The sequence below is a fragment of the Pan paniscus genome, chromosome 21, assembly GCF_029289425.2.
Source record: "Pan paniscus chromosome 21, NHGRI_mPanPan1-v2.0_pri, whole genome shotgun sequence".
Lineage (NCBI taxonomy): Eukaryota > Metazoa > Chordata > Mammalia > Primates > Hominidae > Pan > Pan paniscus.
In genome coordinates this window covers 64,058,787-64,075,556 of record NC_073270.2, presented here as the reverse complement: position 1 = coordinate 64,075,556, position 16,770 = coordinate 64,058,787, and the positions used below count along the sequence as shown (strand labels likewise).

The window sequence follows — 16,770 nt, the reverse complement described above, 5'->3', positions numbered from 1 at the left end:
AAGATTTAAACATTTACAAAAGAATAGGCAAAATGCTGTGGCTCATGCCTAATCCTAGCACTTTGGGAGGCCAAGGCAGGAGAATCGCTTGAGATGATGAGTTCGAGACCAGCCTGGGCAACGCAGTGAGACCTCATCTCTACAAGAAATAAAAAGAATTAGCAAGGCATGGTGATGCGTACTGCTCGTGCTATTGTTGTCCTAGCTACTCAGGAGGCTGAGCCAAGAAGATCGCTTGAGCTTAGGAGTTTGATGCTGCACTGAGTTCAAAGTGTCCCTCAGCCTGGGTGACAGAACAAGACCCTGTCTCTAAAAAATAGAAATAAAAAATTAAAAAAGAATAATAGGCCGGGCGTGGTGGTTCACACCTGTAATCCCAGCACTTTGGGAGGCCAAGGCAGGCGGATCACGAGGTCAGGAGATCGAGACCATGGTGAAACCCCATCTCTACTAAAAATACAAAAAATTAGCTGGGCGTGGTGGCGGGCGCCTGTAGTCCCAAGCTACTCGGGAGGCTGAGGCAGGAGAATGGCGTGAACCCGGGAGGCGGAGCTTGTAGTGAGCCGAGATCGTGCCACTGCACTCCAGCCTGGGCGACAGAGCGAGACTCTGTCTCAAAAAAAAAAAAAAAAAAGAATAACAACTACCATTTATTGAGTTCTAGTATCCATGGTACTTTCCTAAGCATTTTAAATACACCTCTCTTGGAATTCTCCTAACAATATGGAGCTGGTCCTATCATTATCCTTACTTGCTTATGAAGAAACAGATCAGAGATTAAACTGCCCAGGGTTGGCCAGGCACGGTGGCTCATGCCTGCAATCCCAGCACTTTGGGACGCCAAGGTGGGTGGATCACCTAAGGTAAGGAGTTTGAGACCAGCCTGGCTAACATGGTGAAACCCCATCTCAACTAATAATACAAAAGTTAGCTGGACGTGGTGGTGGGTGCCTGTAATCCCAGCTACTCAGGAGGTTGAAACAGGAGAATCACTTGAACCTGGGAGGCGGAGGTTGCAGTGAGCCGAGATTGCGCCACTGCACTCCAGCCTGGGCGACAAGAGCAAAACTCCATCTCAAAAAATAAATACATAAAATAAACTGCCCAGGGTTAACTAGCTAGCAAGTGGCAGAGCTGTGATCTAATCAAAGTCTAGAGTCCATGTCTCACCTCCATGAAGGAAGATGAAGCCCTAGAGGTCATATAACAGCAATAGAGAAGGAGGGATATTTGGGAGGTGGCTTGGACAGGAGCAAGTGACTTACCACTGGCTGAGGGGAGGAGATGGTGAGTTAGGAGGGATTTGAGAAGGATGCTGAGGTTGCTGGCTTTAGTACCTGAGGACAGTTGGTCCTTTCCTCTACCCCAAGGTCCATGGAAAGAGGAGCAGAGATCCAAGCCTCTGAGAGAGAGTTCACGAGCTCAGTGACATACATGGACAGTCCCTAGGTGTGTCTATGGGCCACCTGTGGGCACAGGCTCTATGGTGAGCAGAATCTGCAGGTCTAGAGCTTAAGAGGGAATTTGGTGCTGCTGCAGTAGGACTCACCCACGTGCAGGGAGCCAATCTACTCTAGCACACTTGAGGAACACAATAGGCTCACTACACAATGGCTCACTACGGTGGTGATTTTAATGGGGGCCTCCTCTTCTTACAGCGTATGTGTAGTGTAGAGGAAGGGGGTTCCTGGAATCCTGGAAGAGGGACCAGAGACATGCATGTCTGAAAAAAAGCCTCAGCTTTGAAAATCCCTGCTGTGGTTGCAACTGGAGTTACATGACATCAAGCAAGAGGAGACAAAATGCAAATGGGCAGGAGTCTACCTCAGAACCCTGGGATCTGGACATACAAAGGGATGACAAGGCCGAAGGAGACCAAAGCAAAGTGTCCCTGGAGGTAAGAAGATGAACGAGGGGACCTGGTGCAGGCAGGGCAGGAATTCTGGGCAGTTCATGCCTGAGAGCCTCCCTCCAGTGTTTCTACCTGGTCCATCTCCCATTTACATGCTTTGCCTGGCCTTTGCTGACCCTGGAGTCTGCAACTTTTAGAGCCACTAACATGTACCTGAGTTTGCACAGACAATCAGGAATTTGCCAAGGAGACAAGGAAAAGAAAGGGCCCTGAGAGAGAATAGCATGTGCCAAAAACCCAGGTGTGGAACGGGTGCTGCTTGGTGTGTGCTGGGGAGGAAGTGAGCAACAAAAACATGGAGGAAGCACACGAGAGATGAGGCTGGGCCCGGGCTAGGGAAGGGTTCCTCTGCCGTGGTTTTCACTGAGGGAATCAAACTTGTCTTTAATGAAGCTCACACAGCAACAATGAGGAGAACTGACTCCAAGTGGCAGAGCCAGGCCACAGAACAACTGGTTCTGAAATCAGCTCAATAGCCCTGGCAAGATAGGATGAGGGCTCAGATGTGAGGATGGGAAGGAGGGCCCAAGCTCTCCTTCGGGAAGGGGTCCCAGAGGGCCATTTCTTAAATGGATATGAATGGAGTTTGGGGATTGGGCTGGGGGTGGGGTGAAGAGGGATATGATGACAGTACCACTACACACCACCACCATTTACTGCACACTTCCTATGCCCACTCTGTGTATGGAGTCACGGAATTCTCCTAAAACTCCCTATAAGGTAGGCAGGACTATGACCCCCCCAACCTCCAAAAGAGTGGCCCTGTCACTTGCGCAGATATTCTCCCTGCTAGCACACAGTCAAGGCCCTAAGTCTAGGGAGCATGGTTCTTCAAGGCCCATGCTCTTCCCCATGATACGACACATGCGAGCCCTTAGGGAAGAACACAGATACCGTGTGAGGTATACAGGACTGGAGGAGGAACAAAGACGGAGTTCTGTAGGAGACTAGGTGGAAATCATGGGTTGGAGGCATGGGCTTGGAGGTCACATTATACAGGTGAAGGTGAGGTGTCGGAGGGAGGTGAGAAACATGGGAAGTCAGGACACAGCTTGGGGAAGACCAGCATTTATCAAATCAGTATGAGAGGCCAGGAGACTGCAGTGAGAAAGCACGGTTATGAAGCAGGAAGGGAACTAGAGAAGACAGAAGAGCTTCAACTGAGAAGCAGGGATGTGTTCTGCAGTAAGTGATGTCGGCTCTTCCTCCGGACTCCAGGGCCCTGTGGACTGGTCCCTGCTGGCTCACCAACCTCCCTGCCGTCTCTCCTGGTTCTTGCTGTGGGTCCTCCAGCCACCCCGGCCTCCTGACCCCTCTTCCAACCTCCCTTGCCCTCCCGCCTCACGGTCCCTGCTGTCCCTCATGCCCATTCCGGTTCTTTTCTACCCACCATCCCTCACCACCACCAACTACTTCACTTCCATTCTTCAAAAACTTTTTTTTCTTTTCTTTTTTTTTTGAGATGGAGTCTTGCTCTGTTACCCAGGCTGAAGTGCAGTGGTGTGATCTCGGCTCACTGCAAACTCCGCCTCCCGGGTTTAAGCAATTCTCCTGTCTCAGCCTCCCAAGTAGCTGGGATTACAGGTATGTGCCATCACGTCTGGCTAATTTTTGTATGTTTAGTAGAGACGGGGTTTCACCATGTTGCCCAGGCTGGTCTCGAACTCCTGACTTCAGGTGATCCACCCGTCTTGGCCTCCGAAAGTGCTGGGATTACAGGTGTGAGCCACCGCGCACAGCCAACTTTTATTCTTAAACTTAATCCATTCATCTTTCAATATTTAAATGTCAGTGCTGCTAGGTGCTTCACACCTTTACTGATCACTGTAGGAGTCAGTTAACCCCACAGGCCCAGGTCAGGTCCCTGTCACATGTTTTCATAGTACTGCATATTTCTCCTTCATAGCACAGAAAAGGGTTGAATAAATCATTTCTGGCTGGTCGCAGTGGCTCATGCCTGTAATCCCAGCATTTTGGGAGGCCAAGGCGGGCAGATTACCTGAGGTCAGGTGTTTGAGACCAGCCTGGCCAACATGGTGAAACCCTGTCTCTACTCAAAATACAAAAATTAGCTTGGCATTGTGGCGGGCAGATTCCCAAATGCGCGCCTATAGTCCCAACTATATGGGAGGCTGAGGCAGGAGAATCGCTTGAACATGGAAGGCAGAGGTTGCAGTGAGCCGAGATCGTGTCATTACAATCCAGCCTGGGTAATAGAGAGAGACTCAGTCTCAAAAAAAAAAAAAAAAAAAAAAGAAAAAGAATAAATCATTTCCTGTACACTAGTCATAATGTAGCTTCTTGTAGGTAAGGTCTACGAGGACAGAAGTCCATTTTGTCTAGATCAGGGGTCAGCAAACTTGCTCTGCAAAGTACCAGATAGCAAATATTTTTGGGTTTGTGGCCCATCAAGTCTTAGTTGCAACTATTCAAGTTGGTCATTGTAGCCCCAAAGCAGCAAGACAGTAAGTAAATAATTGGGTGTGACTGTTTCAGTAACTCTTTATTTACAAAAACAGGAGGCGGGCAAAAAGGCCACAGTTTGCCCACCCCTGGTCTAGGCACCAGCACCCAGTCTAGCACCTGGCTTATAGCAGGCACTCTATGAATAAAGAAAACTACCAAGAAAAGGCCATTTGACTTTGGCTATTAGATGGAAACTGGTACCAGGGGAAGGTGGTTTTAGTGGCATGGCAGGGAGGAGCTGAGATGACAGAGGGCTGAGGAGTGAGCAGCAGTTGCGGAAGTGGTAACTTCTCTTTCAGGAGTTCCACCATCTGAGCAGTAGGTTGGGGAATGGGTGCTCTTGTGGTGGAGTGGGGTGGATTCGGAACCTGCGTGCAGGCTATGACAAGATGATAGGGCTGAGGAAGAAACAGGGTAACTCATGAAGAGGTGGGGCTCCAGAGCTCAGGGGCATGTTTGGGGTTGGTCACAAAGGAGGAAGCCACCTTCTAAAACTGAGGAAAAAGAAACAAAAAAAGGCAGAAAAAAGAAAATGAGGAGAAAGCCTTGTATGCTATTTTCCCTGTGAAAATGTGAGCCAAATCTGCTGGTGCAGAGAGTGGACTAGAGGCAGCTCAGGAGCCACAGGCATCTGGCAGATTGGGAGCTACCGGCAAAAAGGGAACAGTGGACACTCAGGATGGGGCGTGCCTCACCAAGATGCATGAGGCTACACCCTTGACTTTTCTCTCTTCTTATATGACAGAGCACTTCTAGCCAAGGTGGTGTCTGGGTGTCTTGTGGATTTTAGGTTTTCAGCTCTGACTCAGTGTAAAGTGTATCACTCACTGAATCACCAGCAGTACTTGCTGTCACTTCCCAACACTTCACTTTCCCATGCAGGTAGGGACAGGCAGGCCCTGAGAAGGATGGGGTCATGTCTTACATGTGTCATACCCAGCTCTTTCTTAAAGGACATGGAAAAGCATTTTAATTGCAGAAACTTATTGGTGAATTTCATCCCCATGCCTTCAAATGTGTAGGAGACCCACATGGTTTAAAAAAGCAGATAGGCGGCCGGGCGTGGTGGCTCACGCCTATAATCTCAGCACTTTGGGAGGCCAAGGCAGGCGGATCACGAGGTCAGGAGAGAGAGACCATCCTGGCTAATACATGAAACCCCGTCTCTACTAAAAATACAAAAAAAAATTAGCCGGGCATGGTGGTGGGTGCCTGTAGTCCCAGCTACTCGGGAGGCTGAGGCAGGAGGATGGCATGAACCCGGGAGGTGGAGCTTGCAGTGAGCCGAGATCCGTCACTGCACTCCAGCCTGGGCGACAGAGCAAGACTCCGTCTCAAACAAACAAACAAACAAAAAAAGTAGATAGGCTGGGTGCGGTGGCTCATACTTATAATTCCAGCACTTTGGGAGACTGAGGTGGGTGGATCACATGAGCCCAGGAGTTCAAGACCAGCCTGGGTAGCTGGGCGTGGTGGTTCAACGCCTGTAATCCCAGCACTTTGGGAAGCTGAGGCGGGCGGATCATGAGGTCAGGAGATCAAGACCATCCTGGCTAACACGGTGAAACCCCTTCTCTACTAAAAATACAAAAAAATTAGCCAGGTGTGATGGCAGGCGCCTGTAGTCCCAGCTACTGGGGGGGCTGAGGCAGGAGAATGGCGTGAACCCAGGAGGCGGAGCTTGCAGTGAGCCGAGATCCCGCCACTGCACTCCAGCCTGGGCAACAGAGCGAGACTCTGTCTCAAAAAAAAAAAAAAAAAAAAGAAAACCAGCCTGAGTAATATGGTGCAACTCTATCTCTACTAAAAAATACAAAAAATTAGCCAGGTGTGGTAGTGCGCATCTGTGATCTCAGCTACCTGAGGTGGAAGGATGACTTGAGCCCAGGAGATTGAGGCTGCAGTGAGCCATGATTGTGCCACTGCACTCCAGCCTGGGTGAAAAAAAAAAAAAAAAAAGCAGACAAAAAATATTGAACACATAGGCGAGGTGTGGCAGCTCATGCCTGTAACCCCAGCACTTTGAGAGGTTGAGGTGGGCAGATCACCTGAGGTCAGGAGTTCGAGACCAGCATGGCAAACATGGTGAGACCTTGTCTCTACTAAAAATACAAAAGTAGCTGGGCGTGGTGGTGGGCGCCCATAATTCCAGCTACTCAGGAGGCTGAGGCAGGAGAATCGCTTGAACCCGGGAGGCAGAGGTTGCAGTGAGCCAAGATTGCGCCATTGCACTGCAGCCTGGGCAAAAAGAGCGAAACTCTGTCTCAAAAAAATCAATAAATAACCTCTGACAGCAGGAGCTCATAATTTCTCAGGGGACAATCTTATGGCAGTTTCTCTCCTGGGCTGTAAAATATTTCTCTATTAGTCAAAGAATGATCTGCATAGAGCACAAAGGCCAATTTTATCCTAATGATGGATAACATAGATTTTTTCTTTAAATGCTGGAAACCATTTGAGGGTTTGATGATAAAACTAGAGCACAGCACCTATTTAGTTTTATAAGGTTAACATAATATTAAAGCCTATAAAACACAACTTCTTATGTAGTCAAAGGATTAGTATTGCGAAATGAAAAGTTTTCTTTAGCGTCAAAAACATATGAACAATCAACTTTACTTATCCATAGAACCAGAGAACTGAAAAAACCTTCCATTTCAATATGAATTTATTAATTTATTATTACTACCAGTACAGGAATGTGTAAGGGTTCAGATCTCAACCTACTACTTTCAGGAAGGACAAAAACCATTTAAATGTCTTTTACTTGATATGCCTGAAAGAATAGCACCAGGATCTATTTTCATCTGCCTTATTTCAAGGTGTAATTGTTGTTGATATTTATAGACCGAAGCTTCTGTGTCTGTTCTAAAAATTAGTAGAACTCCAATTCATATTTGCATTTTGAAGTTCTCACCCCCAACAAGTCCGAAGATAATTTTCCTAAAATACACAGATCCTCACTGGACTCTTTCAAATCCTTCCAGAGATGATGCGAACCAGCGACTCAGAATTCAATGACTACAAAGCGCAGGGCCTACACCTGTAACACACTATGTATTTGGAAGGATTTTCAATGCACCTTTAGATGTGTATCAAATAAAAGTCTCTTACCCTATTGTTGGGTTGATGTTTGGATCAAAACTGTCTTCCACAAACCGCCACACAATACTCGATTTACCTACACCTGTATCCTGAAAGAGAACGAGATGAGGGACTGAGAAAAAGTTTACCTTTTGGCAGACACCAAAAACTACTTTGTGGCATAAGTTCAGGATTTTAGAAAAATCACCCTAGACGTGTAAATTTTATAAACGGAGGAACACAAAAGCGGTTGTCATAAAAATTCAGTAGAGTAATTAGGAAATTCCAACTGTACTAAAAGGGAGAGGTTTTTGCCGTTAAGACAGATTAGGACCTTTTGAGAGACCCAAAGTTTCTGCTTCGTGTAAAAAGTAACAAGTCCACTTGCTTTTTAACATATGTTAGTAAACTTTGAACTCCTGAGTTACCTCTGAGTAATCCCTGATGAATCCTAGCCCCACCCTATTTGGGGGAATAAAGATTAGTTATTGGAGTTCCTGCCGATCTTTAAGGCAGAAACTCTGGAATGACAGCATCAATTTCAGAAAGAAGGCTTTGAAATGGCCAACACCTTGTCTTTCCTGACAAGACAGGAAGCTGAAGCTTCAAACTAGTCTTTGGGGCTTCCTGATTTGAACACCCCTTTTCTCCACAGGAAGAGTTACTTGGCAAAGTAACTCTTTGGAGAAGTGGCAGGGGTATCCCACAAGTTCAAAAACACCCAAGAGACAAAGTAGGCTAATGCTGCTTGTAAAACCTAAAGACCTGTTATTGGTTTTACTTTGGAAGACTTGGCCAACTCCCAATAATACCTTGGTAAGTTGGGAGAAAACTATTTAAGAACCTCTCTTAACCCAGATGCAATAGAGAGGCAAGGGGGGGCTGTTTGCTCTTTGTGGGGCGGGAAGAGTCCACGGGCTCCAGGGAGGGGAAGGGGAAGGGTCCCTTCGGCCTCCAGGACCTTTTCGAGGGTGCAAGAGGTGGGCGGGACGGCTCCCGAGCTGGAGGGAGGGTCCACGGGGCTGGCAGACAGCGTCTTGGACGTGGGAGGGGGGAAGGGATGAGGGGACAGGGGGGATCCGGGGTCCCCGCCAGCCCAGCCTCCCGTGGCCCTCCCGGCCGGACCCGTCGCCACTCACCCCGAGCAGACACACTTTGAGCTCCCTCAGCGCCATGGCCCGGGAGCCAGGGGCGCGGGCCCGCCGCCGCCCTAAGTTGAGAAGGGAGAGGCCAGGCCCAGCAAGAGCATCCCCTGGCGCCGCTGCCGCCGCACGGCCCAGCCCCGGTCCGCGCAGAGGCGGCTGCCGCCCGTCCTCCGGCCGTAGGTCCGGCCTGTCCGCTGCCAGCCGCGTGGGGCCCGCCTTAGCAGCCGGGACGCCGCCGCGGCCTTCCGGGCGCCGCCGCCGCCGCCATCTTGGGACGCCGGCCGCGTCACCTGACCTCCCCGCCCACCTCGGCAGCCACCTTCGCTGAGAGGGCGGGGCCGGCCGGCCGGCGCGGATCGGGGGCGGGGCCCGAAGCCGACGGCCCCGCCCCTGTCTACAGGGCCCCGCCCCTGTCTACAGGGCCCCGCCCCTGTCTACAGGGCCCCGCCCCTGTCTACAGGGCCCCGCCCCTGTCTACAGGGCCCCGCCCCTGTCTACAGGGCCCCGCCCCTGTCTACAGGGCCCCGCCCCTGTCTACAGGGCCCCGCCCCTGCCGGTCCCGCCTCCATGCCCATCCCAAGATGGCGGGTGAGTGGGGCTGGGCTCTGGGAATGCCAGGGGTGCCCCTCTCTCTCTCGCCCCGTGACCACCCCGCGAGGCCGAGGGGCCCCTGCCCGACCCCGTCCCCTCTCGCCGCAGCCCCCTGGTAACTCCTTGTGTGTTTCTTGGTTTTCAGAGATCCCCCTGTACTTTGTGGACTTGCAGGATGACTTAGACGACTGTAAGTAAGAGTTGGGGCACCCCTGTCCCTCCCTGGGACCCTCTCAAAGAATTCAGAGTGCACGAAGCGCGGGGCGGGGGAACCTCAAGCCAGGCCCTCCTTGTCGGGACCAGAACATCGGGACCCCCAACTGCCTAGATCCACTGGTGGTGGTCCCTCCTCCCTGGGCGGGGCGGGCTGAGGGTGGGAGCCCTTCCCTTCCCTCGGGGGAAGGATTTTTGTTGTTGGGGAAACTCTGGACTTCCTGTCACTTCTTTTCTTCCTGCGCCTGCAGCTGCCGTGGGATGGGCGGAAGGGGCAGTCCCAAGTCCTAGTCGACCCCGGGCGGGCGGGGGGTCCGCTACCTGGGAGGTGGGTGACTTCCCTCTCAGGGCCTTGCCCTTTTCCTAGGGACTTTTTAGGACTGCTGGGGGGTTTGGGAGGTCCCCCTCTCGGTGTGGCCGGCCACGGAGTTGCACGGACTTCTCAAGTGTCCTGGCCACAAGCCCGGCTCCATCTCTTATCCCATGGAGCCCATTGGCCCCCGCATTTCTTGGGTGGGACCCTTGTCCCTTCTTGCCCTCTTTTTTGGAATCATGTTAAGGGCTGGTAGCTGGGGGAGGTGTCATCTTAGAAATCCAAGTTCGCATTTCTGGTGAAGGAAGGAAGCGTTTTCTCTCCTGTCAAGAAACTTTTACTGAGCAGCTATTTGCTCTGGGGGCCACGTGTTGGGCTCCGAACCTGCAAGGATGTGTTGAAAACAGCTCTACACGCAGGGAGCTCACAGGGTGTGGGGAGAGCCTACTTGTAAACAGAAAATTACCGAGCACCGGAGTGCTTGCTGGTGAAGAAGCCCTATATAAATCATCCAAATAGCTAACATTAATTGGGGGCGTACTGTACGCCAGTCATATATAGTACTTCCTCTTATCTTTCATTCCACATCTTCAGGTTTCCTAATAGTAAGAGTTGGTGTTTACTGAAAACTTACCATGGACCAGACAGCGTTAAACTCTTTTTTTTTTTTTTTTTTTTTTTGAGACGTAGTCTTGCTCTGTAGCCCAGGCTGGAGTGCAGTGGCACGATCTAGGCTCACTGCAAGCTCCGCCTCCTGGGTTCACGCCATTTTCCTGCCTCAGCCTCCCAAGTAGCTGGGACTATAGGCGCCCGCCACCACTCCCGGCTAATTTTTCTATTTTTAGTAGAGACGGGGTTTCACTATGTTAGCCAGGATGGTCTCGATCTCCTGACCTCGTGATCCGCCCACCTCGGCCTCCCAAAGTGTTGGGATTACTGGCGTGAGCCACCGCCCCCGGCCCAGTGTTAAACTCTTTACACACATTAACTCAGAAGGCGCAGTTTCGGCTGGGTGCGGTGGCTCAGGCCTGTAATCCCCGCACTTTGGGAGGCAGAGACGGGCAGATCACTTGAGTTCAGCCTGGCCAACATGGTGAAACCCTGTCTCTACTAAAAATACAAAAATTAGCCGGGCTTGGTGGCGCGCGTCTCTAATCTCAGCTGCTCGTGAGGCTGAGGCAGGAGAATTGCTTGAACCTGGGAGGCAGAGGTTGCAGTGAACGCCACTGCACTCCAGCCTGGGCGACAGAGTGACTCCGTCTCAAAAAAACAAAACAAAACAAAACAAAACAAACCAACAAGGGGCAGTTTTATTAAAGTAGCATAACACTTTTGAAGGGGTAAAGCAAGCTGATAGTTAAGAGCCCGGTGTCTGTGGAATCAGATGGCCAAGAGTGAAATCCCGTATCACTGTTTACTGTCAGTGTGATCCCAGGCAAGTCGCTGTACCACTCTATGCCTCAGCGACCTCATCAGTAAAATGGGCATTATAGTGGCCCACCTCAAAAGGCTTTTATAAGGGATTAAATGAATAAAGGATTTAGCACAATGCCTAGTATGTAATAAACACTTGGTAAATAATGGCTGCTGTTACCGTTATTCATGTGATCATTATTAGTAGTTATTTAACACTGCTGAGCCTGGTACAGTATAGATACAGGTTTACCCAGCTGAATGTTTCAGCCGATGGGCATGCTCAGATTGAAGGAGTTGTATCATTTCCGTTGATACAACGGATAAACAATGTTTAGCTGCCATGATGGTGCTTGTCATTCATAGATGTGGTATTTGGTCTGACTGGAAAGCTATTTTCTAGCTGCTTCAGTTATCTAACCACCCCAAAACTCAATGGCTTAAACCAACAGCATTTGATTTCCCACAAATCTGTGAGTAGACTGGGTGGTGCTTCTGCTTAATGTGGTTTCAGTTGGGGAAGTCCGAAATGATGTCACTTATGTGGGTGGCATAGGTCCTGGCTGTTGGCCAGGACTTCAGTTCTCCGCGAGGTGCCCTTTCCACTTGGCTAGGTCAGCCTTCTCACAGTATAGTGGCCACAGGGTAGTTGCACCTCTTTTCTGATGGCTCCCCTCCTTCAGTCCTTTTTCGCCTATGTATGTACAAAAAAGGAAGTAAGGAATTATATAGGAAAAAATTATGATCTTACTTTGGACAAATATTTGAACAAATGTTAGGTGTTTGAGACTTGTGATTATAAAGACTTAAGTACTCTTTAGCAGACAGCTGAAGACTTGCCCCAGTGAGGAAGGAAACCACCGTTATGGCTCTGAACATAACCACACCTTGGGTAGGACAACCCTGGCAGCCTCTTGGGGGCTTCCTGTTTGGGCAAGGGTAGGAGCTGTGGAGTGCTGTACCTTAGAAGTTTATAACATAATTGATCTGTACGGGAGGGCACGCTCATTCGTGTCGCCCTGCTTCTACCCCTACACCTCCCCATGGTAGTATTGGGAGGTATTATCCTACCACTATTGGCAGAAAGAACCCTGAAGTTTTATCCTCTACATCCTGGCTGTCTCACACCTGTAGCTGTGTTACGTTGGGTGGACCACTCATCCATTCTGTTCAATTCTTTGGAAAATGGCATGAGAATGGGAGCTGCCTCATAGGACTGGTGTGAGGGTTAGATGGATAGCCAGAAAACATTCTAGTCTAGTGCTTTGTAAAGTATTCAGTGATTTTATCATCATCATCATCTTTGCTGGATTTTTATGTAAGAGCTTATGATTCAGTGTTAACAGCTGCTACTCTGTGAGGTAGGTGGGATTATTCCTCTTAACAGATGAGAAAACTGAGAATCAGGTTGAGTAACTTATCCATTGTGGCACAGCTCATGAATGGTGGAATTCACAGTCAAATGCGGTTCCTTCTGCTCTTTTCTTCTTTTTTTGAGACAGAATCTCACTCTGTTGCCCAGGCTGGAGTGCAGTGGCGTGATCTTGGCTCACTGCAAGCTCCGCCACCTGGGTTCACGCCATACTCCTGCCTCAGCCTCCCGAGTAGCTGGGACTACAGGCGCCCGCCAACACGCCTGGCTAATTTTTTGTATTTTTAGTAGAGACGGGGTTTCACCATGTTGGCCAGGATGGTCTCGATCTCCTGACCTCGTGATTTGCCCGCCTCGGCCTCCCAAAGTGCTGGGATTACAGGTGTGAGCCACCGCGCCTGGTCTGCTCTTTTCTTTTTATTCCACCACATGGATCAACCTCATAAATATTCTTAACCTAGGGGATAGGAGATGGATGTCAGTTTGGGTGGTACTGTGACTGTTGTCCTCCTGGGGCATTTGTGTCTAAATGATGCGATGCCTATTTAGACTGTAGGTCCCTTGGGGTAGGGACACAGGCCATCCTTTCTATAATCCAATGTCTCGCATGATCTAGGTGCTCAATTAATGTTGTTAATGTTAACGATAACGAATTACGAGGCTTTTGTCTGATTTACTTTGTGATTCTTGGTTATGTTTGGCTAATTTCAAAAGGGAGCCATAATGAATGGATGTCTTGTTTTTTAAATCATTCAGAGTCTTCAGGCCATTGCAGCACATAAGAGATTTCATTTCAGAGAATTGGCTTGCTGAAGCAATCTAAATTTCTTCTCTTGAAAGCAGAAAGTGTGTGGGATGGCCTGACATATTGGTTTCCATGTTGAATTACACATGGAAGGTGGAGCTGTATGTCTATGCCTAAGCAGCTGCAGGCCTATGAATGTCTAGTTTTGCTTATAGCCTATGGAGGCTGAAGAGGTGTTATTGTTGATAAGGTTTGCTTGGCCAATTAGAATTTAAATGTGTGTCAGGGATGGGTGAGTAAAAAATGAGGGGCGCCTATTGCAAATGTAAAGAGAGCTGGTGAATAAAAAATGAGGGGAGCCTATTGCAAATATAAACAGACCTAAGAGACCTATCAACATAAGACAATATGTGGTCATATTTGGATCTTTAGTTGAACAAATCAACTATAAAAATACATTATTGAGACAGGGAAAATTGAGTTGGACTGGGTATTAGATAATATTAATAATTATTTTGTTGGGTGTGATAATAGTGTCATGGTTTTGTTCAAAGGAAAAGGGCCTCATCTAACAGAAACAAGCATTCGTGGGTGAAATCATTTGATGTGTGAAGTCCGCTGTCAAATACTGCAACAAACAGTAAATAAAAGCTCAGGAGAGGGATAGATGGAAAGATAAATGGCAGAATGTTGATACTTGTTGAAGTTGGTTGCTGGGGACTAGTCTCTATTTTTGTATATGTTTGAAAATTTCCATAGTAAAAGGTTTAAAGGAGTGAGATGAAAGTGTCACATATGATCAAACATCTATAGGAAGAGTTGGAAGGCTGGATTCCAATTCTGAAGTCACTGCGGAGTTCTTGTAAGATACATTTAGCTTCAAAAGACTGACTCATAAAATACGTTAGTGTTTGGGGGGCAGTGTATTTCTTTTCAAATATTTAGCTTGCAGGAGCTATCTATGAAAGAGCTTGGAAGACGATATACTTCTATTTATGGGAAAAGCCAGGTTCTAACAAATGATATCTGGACCTTTGGTGAAAACGGGATTAGCTAAGCCAATGGAATATAGAGAGAATCTTGGAATCTTAATGCTAGAAGGAGCAATATATGTTCAACCTGGAATAAAAGACATTTTCCAGAGCAAAAAGCATTCCATGTCATCTGCCCACTTTGTTCTATGTTTGTAAAAATCTCCTCAAGGACAACAACCAAGCCCCCAAAGCAGAGGAACGATATTAATCTGAGTCCTAAACCAAACCATTGAACTTTCTCTCTGAACTATGATATACACTTGAATCAATCCTAAACCAAACCATTGAACTTTTTCTCTGAACTATGATATATACTTGAACCAAAGATTTTCAGTTTTTTAAAATAAAAATCTCCCTGTCAACTGAAATAATTTGAACAGCAATATCTAATACTTGGAAAATGGAACAAAACCCAGAGATCAAACTTTTCTCTAAATCAGAGATTGGCAGTTTTTTTCTGGAAAGGATCAGATATTTTAGGGCTTGCTGGCTAGAAGGTCTCTGCTCTGCTATTGTAGCCTGAAAGCAGCCATAAATAGCACATAAATGAGTAGGCATGGGTGTGTCCTAATAAAACTTTATTTACAAATTCAAGTGGTGGGCTGAATTTGGCCTAGGGAAGGTGGTTTGCTGACTCCTTCTCTAGGTCAGAGTTGATTTTATTCCATTAGAGCCCCTAGGTCTGTGGATTAGTTGAGCCAGCCGGATCAGTATCTTTCCCACTAGGTTTAGTTAGAAGAGCTGAACTTTGTTGAAAAACCTCTGTTGAATACCCTTGAGAAGTTGCTCAAGCTTCATGTCTCATTTTTCCCATTTGTGTATGAGAATGGCAAGGAACAAAAGAGTCAGAGTGGTGGAAGCGGATCCACCTTGCTTCCCTTCCCGTTGTTGTAATGCATTCTACTTTAGTTGCTCTGTATTTTCTATTTCCTGTGAGGCAAACAGATGAACATCAGCAATTCCCACAAGTTGTCTCTGTTTAAAAAGAAGAGTTTTAAATGGCTTTCTTCATCACGAAATAAGCTCTTGTAAACAAATTTTGCAACAAAACCTAGCTAACAAAAGGGAAAGTAGTTTTGACCTTGAAAATACCAAATAGTTTAACCCTGATGGGAAAAAAATAAGAGGTGAGGGCAGGTATTAGTTTCCATGCTTGGAAAGTCATTCATGCACATAACGTGTTTCTCCACGTCTTCCAAGGTATCAGCCTTCCCAAAAGCGTTGGGGATAGAGTTGTGGGGAAGCCTGGGGCTCAACTCCTGACACCCACAGCCTGGCAGGGAAGTGCCTGCAGTGTCTCAAGGGCCCAGGCAGAAGAGGGAACACAGATCTGGGCCTGTAAGAAGACAGGGCCGGGCTGGGTGCGGTGGCTCCCGCCTGTAATCTCAGCACCTTGGGAGGCCAAGGTGGGCAGATCACCTGGGGTCAAGAGTTTGAGACTAGCCTGGCCAACATGGTGAAATCCTGTCTCCACTAAAAATACAAAAATTAGCCAAGTGTGGTGGCGCGCACTTGTAATCCCAGCTACTAGGGAGGCTGAGGTGGGAAGATTGCTTGAAACTGGGAGATGGAGGCTGCAGTGAGCCAAGATTGTGCCACTGCACTCCAGCCTGGGCAACAGAGCGAGACTCTGTTTCAAAAAAAAAAAAAAAAAAAAGAAGACAGAGCAGGGGTAGGAGGGGAAGGCTTCTGAGGGGAGGTGGTGTTTTGAGTTGGGGCAGGCGGAGGAAGGCGATGGGCATTTGGGCGGTGTGTACACAGGCAGAGTGTTGCATGATCCTGGTCTGCTTGGGAGCCAGTGAGAAAGAAGAGTGGAGACTTGGGAACAAGGGCTGTGTGTGAGGGAGGGAGTGGGAGAGGCTGGGAGATAGCACTGGGGGCTGTCAGTGAAGAATCTGCTTTACCAGCCCAGGGTTTAGGCTTAACCTGGGAGGCAGTAGGGCGTCCCTAAGCATTGTGGTCGGGTTTCTGTCTTAGGAATGCAACCCAAGCAGTGGTACAAACACTGCCGCTTACTTAGGACTGAGAGCATGTCAAGCTCTGCTGTGACACATTATTGTTGTAACAAAAGTTTTTAATCCCATTTTATTATTGCAAGGCTCACAGCGGGCACAGAAAGGCTAAGTAACTTGCCCAAAGTAACACAGCTACTAAGTGACAGGGGTGGAATTTAAACCAGGAAGTCAGGCTGCAGAATTTATCTTAACCACTATCCTTTGGAGGACTCGTCATTCACTGTTATATTCATTCATTCATTCACCTGATATTTATTAAGGGCCTATTAAGTCTCAGGCACTATGTTAGGCATTGTGGACACAGAAGTGAATAAAACGAACCCAGTTTTTGCTTATATGAAGCTTTCAGTTCAGCAGCAGAAACAAGACACTAAAGAGGTAAGCAGAAGGACGTATAGCAGGTGAGTGTGACTGAAGGTGCCAGCACAGTGTGGTTGCATGCATACAGGTGCTGCTAATGTCAAGTG

At 48.2% G+C, this 16,770-nt stretch overlaps 2 protein-coding genes across 6 annotated transcripts in view; one reads left to right on the top strand and one right to left on the bottom strand.

Annotated features, from left to right (window-relative positions):
• RAB22A (RAB22A, member RAS oncogene family) overlaps positions 1 to 8,734 on the bottom strand; it is a 59,184-nt gene extending 50,450 nt beyond the window's left edge. For both annotated transcript variants that reach the window (XM_003806174.6, XM_008950836.4), the window contains exons 1-2: positions 8,602 to 8,734; positions 7,493 to 7,572 (exon numbers count right to left, since the gene is read on the bottom strand). In XM_003806174.6, the coding sequence (XP_003806222.1) occupies positions 7,493 to 7,572; positions 8,602 to 8,637 (116 nt within the window). In that variant the 5' untranslated portion in view covers positions 8,638 to 8,734. The remainder of the gene's footprint in view (positions 1 to 7,492; positions 7,573 to 8,601) is intronic.
• A 202-nt stretch (positions 8,735 to 8,936) lies between these two features.
• The window catches only part of LOC100992336 (serine/threonine-protein phosphatase 4 regulatory subunit 1-like), an 82,303-nt gene continuing 74,469 nt past the window's right edge, over positions 8,937 to 16,770 (top strand). For 3 of the 4 annotated variants that reach the window (XR_010111008.1, XM_034947290.3, XM_034947293.3), the window contains exons 1-2: positions 8,937 to 9,195; positions 9,344 to 9,388. Coding sequence is in view for 2 of the 4 variants with exons in the window: in XM_034947290.3 (XP_034803181.1) it covers positions 9,189 to 9,195; positions 9,344 to 9,388 (52 nt within the window). In the remaining 2 variants the exon portion in view is untranslated. Of the gene's footprint in view, positions 9,196 to 9,339; positions 9,389 to 16,770 lie in introns of those variants that run through there. The other variant, XM_063601100.1, reaches the window with a different exon arrangement.